We start from the raw sequence: 7,220 nt of genomic DNA on the forward strand, positions 1-7,220 counted from the left end.
CCATCCCTGGTGGAGGGCAGGCAGGAGGCAGTGGATTGATGTTTTGCTTTCACATCCATTTCTCTCTCTCTCTCTCTCTCTCTCTCTCTCTCTCTCTCAAAAATCAACTTAAAAAGTCTTAAAAAATCTAATAACAATTATTTTTATTTTCAATATCTAGTTAGCTCCAGGAAAGTTTTGAAGAGTATATGCAGTTTAAATTATATTTCCTGTTAATAACAACTATATAAAAACTGAACTTATTAGCCCTAGCTGGTTTTCTCAGTGGTTAGTGTCAGCCTGAGGACTGAAGGATCTTGGGTTCGATTCTGGTCAAGGGCACATACCTAGGTTGCAGGCTTGATCCCCGGCTCTGTTTGGGGCATGTACAGGAGGCAACCCAATTGATGTCTATTTCTCACATCGATGTTTCTCTCTGTCTCTCTCCTCTCTTCTACTCTCTCTAAAAATCAATGGGAAAAATATCCCAGGGCGAGGATCAACAACAACAAAACAATAAAAGCAAAAACAAAACAAAACAACAAAAAAACTATGGTCTGTTGTTCACTAAAACTAACTTTATTCGCCCTAGCTGGTTTGGCTTAGTGGTTACAGCATCAGACTGAAGGGTCCCGGGTTCGATTCTAGTCAAGGGCATATGACTGTGTTGCGAGCTTGATCCCCAGCAGGGGGTGTGCAGGAGGCAGCTGATCAATGATTCTCTCTCATCATTGATGTTTCTCTCTCTCTTTCCCTCCCCCTTCCTCTCTGAAATCAATAAAAATATATTTTTTTTAAAAAAGATTGACCCTTTAAAAAAAAACTAACTTTAGTCAATGCTTGCAATAGTCCATTGCTTGAAGTATATGAAAACATGAAGATAACCCTAGAAGTGAAGATGCTGAAGACATGTTAAGATTAGCTCTAATACGCCAAGAGATTTCTGTTCAATAAATACTTACTGAATATGTAAAGTTAAATAATTTTATTAAACTAAGTATAGTCTTGGGAGTAAAAGAAATTAGATTCAAATCTAAGTTCTAACCACAACTAATTTTGTGATCTTGGATAGGCCAGAGGCCCAGTCTTCTAATCTACAAAATGAACTATTGTCTACCTCACAGTTACATTATAAGAACTAATAAGGTAATTCTTGTTACCTAGTACAAAATAAGTCTTCAAAAAAAGAAAACTCACTGTAAACACCAATTATGGTAGATACTGAAGAAAAACAACAGTAAAATAAGATCTGGTTCCTACTCTTGAGGGGCTTAGAATCTAGTTAAGTAAAAAAGAAAGTTTACTCGCCTCCCCACACAATTGTATGAGCCAGTTCCTTAAAATAAACCTCCTTATGTATGTACGTGCTCTTGGTTGTATTACTCTGGAGAACCCTTACTGATACAGTGGTCAGTGCAGAACTAATATCTTCCAGTTAGTGTGACATTTCAGAAAAAAAAATATTTGTTTGTTTTAACGAAGTAAAATGAGTGCAAGATTCCCAGTTATGTGCTTTGTATTTTTTGCTCCGGATGAATATGATTATCATATTAAGAACATTTTAAATTTCCATCTTCTGACAACTCGGTCAGATTTCACACAGGGTAGGAAAGGAGTACAAAGACACAATTAGGGCCCAGTTTAAAACCAGACAACAAGGTGAGGCTCAAGCTTGTTCCAGGAGGTTAGAGAAAGACATTACAACTGATGGGTTATGAAAAGCATCCAGACATCTAAACAAGTATGACAGGGACAGCAATTCATAAATGGTGTGTTTCGAAGCTGGAGCTCAGAGAAAACCTGACTAGCCAATATATATTACCAATATCTTTGTGGGACATGAGGTTCTCTTGACATATTTAAAATATATAGGCATCAATGGTATCCCTCGTAGCATTTTGTTAACTCAGTTGACTTTTCTTAATTTAAGACTTTTAAATATTATTCCCCCTGAATTTTTAATGTATTTTTGATTCTGATTACTGACAAATTAAATACAGATTAAATCAAAGGTACCATGCAAAATTCAAAGACTGTTTCCTGCTTCAAAGAACTTAAATCAAATTTAAAATCTCTCTTTAAATTTTCACAAAACTGCAAAAATATTTGATAAGTGGCAAAACAGAACTTCTACTTCTGGAATAATTTTGTTCTAAGGGGGAAAATCACATAATTAAGATGTATCATTGATTCATAGAATATAATTGTTAAGCCTAAATTAATAATTTCACAAATGTAGTAGATTAGCCCCAAAGCAGGCTTGATTAGATAGATCAGACTTCACCTTTATAATTGAAGTCATATCCATTTTGCTGAGGATACTTTGCAAAATTATAAGAGGAAAAAGATACAGTGTATAAACAGATCCAAATAGAAATTGTCAAGTAATATAAACATTTTCTTATGAGCCTAATGTGACATCTTTTTTAACTTTAATTAATTTGTACATAGAGCCCACAAAGTATATATGAACATTTAAATACTTGACAGTGTGACAATCATAGAAATAAAGCATTTGTTTTTATCCTATAGTCATAGTTACACAGAATTAACATACAATCCAAATAAAAATTTCCTACTTTAGACCATGAAAGATCAAGGAGATCAGCAGTATGTCCTTTATATTTGCAAAATGGCCGTTGTCGAAATGGTGCATTTTTATCATCAGTGTCTTCATCAGTTCCACTGCATACCTATTTAGACAAAGACAAATGTTAAAAGTAGCAAAAGGAAAGCTTCCCACTCTTCCCACTCTATCTGTTCTCTCATCATTTTGTATGATGCTTGATTGAAATCCTGATCCAGTAAAAGCAAACACCATTTATGCTGAATCTGTTATTTATCACCTCTTTACCTCCTTGACCTAACAAATAACAAACCAGGATCATTAACTGAAGAACATCATGCTATCATAATCTTTTCCCTCCCTAACAGAGTCTGTACTTTGTCCTTTTCTGAGCATCTGTTACTTCATGGGAGGTAGGAGCCAGCACCAGAGGGTGATCATGATCGGTCTAAGGTAATCAAGACAAACTCATTCCCTTTCCCAGTGATGACTGGTTTAGGAATGGGCACATGCTACAATTTTCATCCTTAGACATAAGGGAAAGTTTTTTGTGGGAGGGAGTAGGAGGAGGCTCTAAAATGATTTCCTCATTCTTAAAAAGGGCATATTAAGAGAGACCTTCCTTTTCCCTGCCTCCAAACATTGTTGTTTGCATAGGACACCTGAGAGTGTAGTAACCATTAGAGGACTATGAGGGAAACCAACCAGAGAGAACAGATAAAGAATAGCAAAGCAGGAAAATGGTAGGGCCCTGTGACCCTGATGATACTACTGAGCTGCTGAATTAGCCACCCCTGGAACTGCCTTACCTCCAGACTTGCTTCCTCATTGTTTAAGCCATTTTCAGTTGGATTTCTGTTATTTGAAGTCAAAAGCATCCTGACAGAGGTAGGTGAATAATAATGCCATTCTTTTGTGCAGTGAATTTAGTTTACAACATACTTTTGTATTCATTATCTGAATGAATCCTAACAACTCTAAGAGTTGGGTATTAAAATTTTGAAGATAGAGAGATTGAGATAAAAAAAATATCAAGGCTCAAAGAGGTTAAAATAATATATTAAAGGTAACATGGCCACCTGCAAACAGCAGAACCAAAGCAGAAATATAAGTGATTTAACATCAAGTTCAGAGGTTGTTCCTTAAATGTTTTAAAGCAGCAGTCGCCAACCGGGTGGTCCGCGGACCACTGGTGGTCCTCGAGGTCTGAAAGGCTGGCGACCACTGTTTTAGAGGATGTTAGCATGAGCAAAAAATATGGAGTGTTAGCTAAGCCTTGAATATTTAGGAAAGGATAGGTAGGATGATGAGGATGGAGAAAAAAATATATGGAGATATAGTAGGGGATTAGGGTAGAAGGGTACTTTGAGACCAGATCATAAAGAGCCTTAAATTTGTGGCTTAGAAGGTCAGGCATTCTTTTTTTAATTTTTAAAAATTAATTAGAGAGGAAGGGAGGGAGGGAGAGAAAGAGAGAGAAAGAGAGAGAGAGAGAGAGAGAGAGAGAGAGAGATATCTATTTGTTATTCCACCTATTCAACATTCATTGGTGTATTCTTGCATGTGCCTTGACTGGGGATTGAACCTACAACCTTGGCATATCAGGATGATGCTCTAACCAACTGAACTACCTGGCTAGGGTAAAAGTTTAGACATTCTAATGCAGCGATGGCGAACCTTTTGAGCTCAGCGTGTAAGCATTTTGATAAACCCTAACTTAACTCTGGTGCCATGTCACATATAGAAATTTTTTGATATTTGCAACCATAGTAAAACAAAGACTTATATTTTTGATATTTATTTTATATATTTAAATGCCATTTAACAAAGAAAAATCAACCAAAAAAAATGAGTTCGCGTGTCACCTCTGACACTCGTGTCATAGGTTCGCCATCACTGTTCTAATGCAATGGAGAACAAACACAAGGTTCTGGAAATAAAAACTAACATGTTCTGACTGGTGCTTTCAAAAGAGAATGCTATTGTGTAAAAGATCATTTGAAGAAAGAGAATGGAGGCAAGAAGAGCAGTCAGTAAGTTTAAGTAAGAATAATGAGGGCTTGAACTAGGACAGTGCGCATGGGGATAGATTAAAAACTACCAGTATTATTTGTCTAGAACTTTACAGTTAATAAAAAATCTTCAGCACTAGCTGGTTTCACTCAGTGGCTGGAGCATCAGCCTGTGGACTGAAGGGTCCCGGGTTCGATTCCAGTCAAGGGCACATGCCTGGGTTGCAGGCTCGATCCCCAGTAGGGGGCGTGCAGGAGGCAGCCAATCAATGATTCTCTCTCACCATTGATGTTTCTATCTCTCTCTCCCTCTCCCTTCCTCTCTGAAATCAATAAAAATATATTTAAAAAAATCTTCACATCCACTGTGGAGATAGGCCAGCAATATAAATGTCTGACCTTTTGCCAAATACTACTAATCCTAGATAACTATAGCTACTTCCCCTAATTTTGCTGCTAGCCCAGGGAGCACTGCTGGAAGACATAAAACTAAACAGGCTTGCCTAATTACATCAAATTCAGCCTTTGCTTTAATAATAATTTACATTTCATTAACTCCTTAACATATTTCCTCTAGCAGTGATTCCAGATACCTTTTTTTTCCTCCTTAAATATCCATTTTTTCTCCCTAAAGCAGCGGTTCTCAACCTGTGGGTCGCGACCCCTTTGGGGGTCGAATGACTCTTTCACAGGGGTCGCCTAAGACCATTGGAAAACACATATATAATTACATATTGTTTTTGTGATTAATCACTATGCTTTAATTATGTTCAATTTGTAACAATGAAAATACATCCTGCATATCAGATATTTACATTATGATTCATAACAGTAGCAAAATTACAGTTATGAAGTAGCAATGAAAATAATTTTATGGTTGGGGGTCACCACAACATGAGGAACTGTATTAAAGGGTCACGGCATTAGGAAGGTTGAAAACCACTGCCCTATACTCTACCTTTTTTTCAAAATACTTAATGTTTTTCAGATTATAAAGTAATACATGCTCAGTGTAGACAATTCAGAAAAAAAGTCAGAAAGTAGGAAAATGAAAACCACCTATGATCTGCTAACATTTTGATAATTTTCAGTCTTCCTTTTTACTATACATGAGTGTTTTCTATATTCCACTCTTTGAAAACATGTATTAGCTGCATATGAATGCACCATAACTTAATCGTTCTCCAATATGTTGGTCATTCATATATTTCCATTTTTTTTTACTAATATAAACAGCAATTAACTGAATAATCTGGAACATGAATCTTTATCTCTCTTTGATTAAAAAAACACACCCTAATATACATGGTCAAAAGGTTTAAACTGGAGACTTTTATTTATAGTATCTTCTGTTGTTTGTTTTAATAAAAGCAGTTAAGCTCAAATTTTTAGAAATATAGAAGTATAAAGTATCAAATAAAAATGACTGAAAACCCTACCACCTAGAGATAACTGCAAGTAATAATTTAATGAGTTTCCTTTAAGCTTTTTAATCTATACTCATAGATATTTTAGCCAAAATTGGGATGTTACTGTAACCAATTTTTCATTCTGCTTTTTTCATTTTACATTTTAATTAGAATGTTTTTAATATCATTACATAGTCGGACAACCAAGATGGCTGCCTAGGTAAACACCTGAACTTGCTGCTGCGCACAACCACATTAAAACTACTACTAAAAGACAAAACAAATATCATCCAGAACCATGGGAAGGCTGGCTGAGTGGAAATTCTACAACTAGAAGGAAAGAGAAAAGCGCATTCAGTCCGGTAGGAGGTGCAGAGGTGTGGAAGTGCGGAGGTATAGAGGCGTGCGAAAGGGGCTGGCAGCTGGGTACGCTGTTGTCTTTTTCAATCGGGAGGGAGAGGTGAGAATTTGGGCACCCGGACTCATACGGGAAGAAACTGGACTGTCTGGCATTGGGCCGGAATGTGAGGGCAGCTTTCTCACAGAGGTGCTTGCAGTGGTCATTGTTCCTGCACGGGGCCGCGGGACACAGAGACCCGAGGTCTTCTCCAGGGCAGGGCTGACTGGCAGCCATTGCTGTTTGCTTTGGTGATTCCCTGAGACCCCGCCCCCGCAAATTACAACTCCACCTAAGCTGTGTGCAGAGGCTTTTGCATACGAATGGCCTGGCCTTTCTCCGCCTAAAAACCTGTCAAACTGCAGCTGGGTCAGAGAACCCCAGAGTGTCTAAAAGAAGGCCCAAGGCTCTCAGCAGCAGCAGCCAGCCTTGCTTCACAGCTGTGCCTCATCTGGGCACCTCCAAACCCCAAACAAAGAGAAGGAATCTGCAGATCTCTCTGTAGCTCCTGCTGGGTGGCCTCAGGCAGTGGCTGACCTTGCACCTCCTTGGAGATCCAAGAGCCAGTGTACACAGTGGTCAGAGTGAGACCATCCAGATTACAACTCTTCACATCCATAAGAGACACACGCAAGGGGCAGACTCAATGAGCGACAAAGCCCCACTGAAGCCAAGTCCTGCTCCATAAGGGTGTCTCCAGCACAGAAGTTCTCCCATTGTAGACACAACTGGTACTCACAGCCTACTGGTCTGGAGGTCAATTCCTCCCAGTGATACCAACAGCAAGCAAGGCTTAACTACAACACGACTGTGCACACAACCCACAAAAGGGTGCACCAAGAGTGTCCACTTCAGGT

General features: G+C 38.3%; 1 protein-coding gene across 4 annotated transcripts in view; it reads right to left on the reverse strand.

Moving 5' to 3' along the window:
• Positions 1 to 7,220, reverse strand: part of WDR44 (WD repeat domain 44) — a 98,070-nt gene that overhangs the window by 13,699 nt on the left and 77,151 nt on the right. For all 4 annotated transcript variants that reach the window (XM_005859458.2, XM_014534188.1, XM_014534186.1 and 1 more), the window contains one exon: positions 2,559 to 2,672. In XM_005859458.2, coding sequence (XP_005859520.1) covers positions 2,559 to 2,672 — 114 coding nt within the window. The remainder of the gene's footprint in view (positions 1 to 2,558; positions 2,673 to 7,220) is intronic.

The sequence above is a fragment of the Myotis brandtii genome, unplaced genomic scaffold (genome assembly GCF_000412655.1).
Source record: "Myotis brandtii unplaced genomic scaffold, ASM41265v1 scaffold126, whole genome shotgun sequence".
NCBI classification, from domain to species: domain Eukaryota; kingdom Metazoa; phylum Chordata; class Mammalia; order Chiroptera; family Vespertilionidae; genus Myotis; species Myotis brandtii.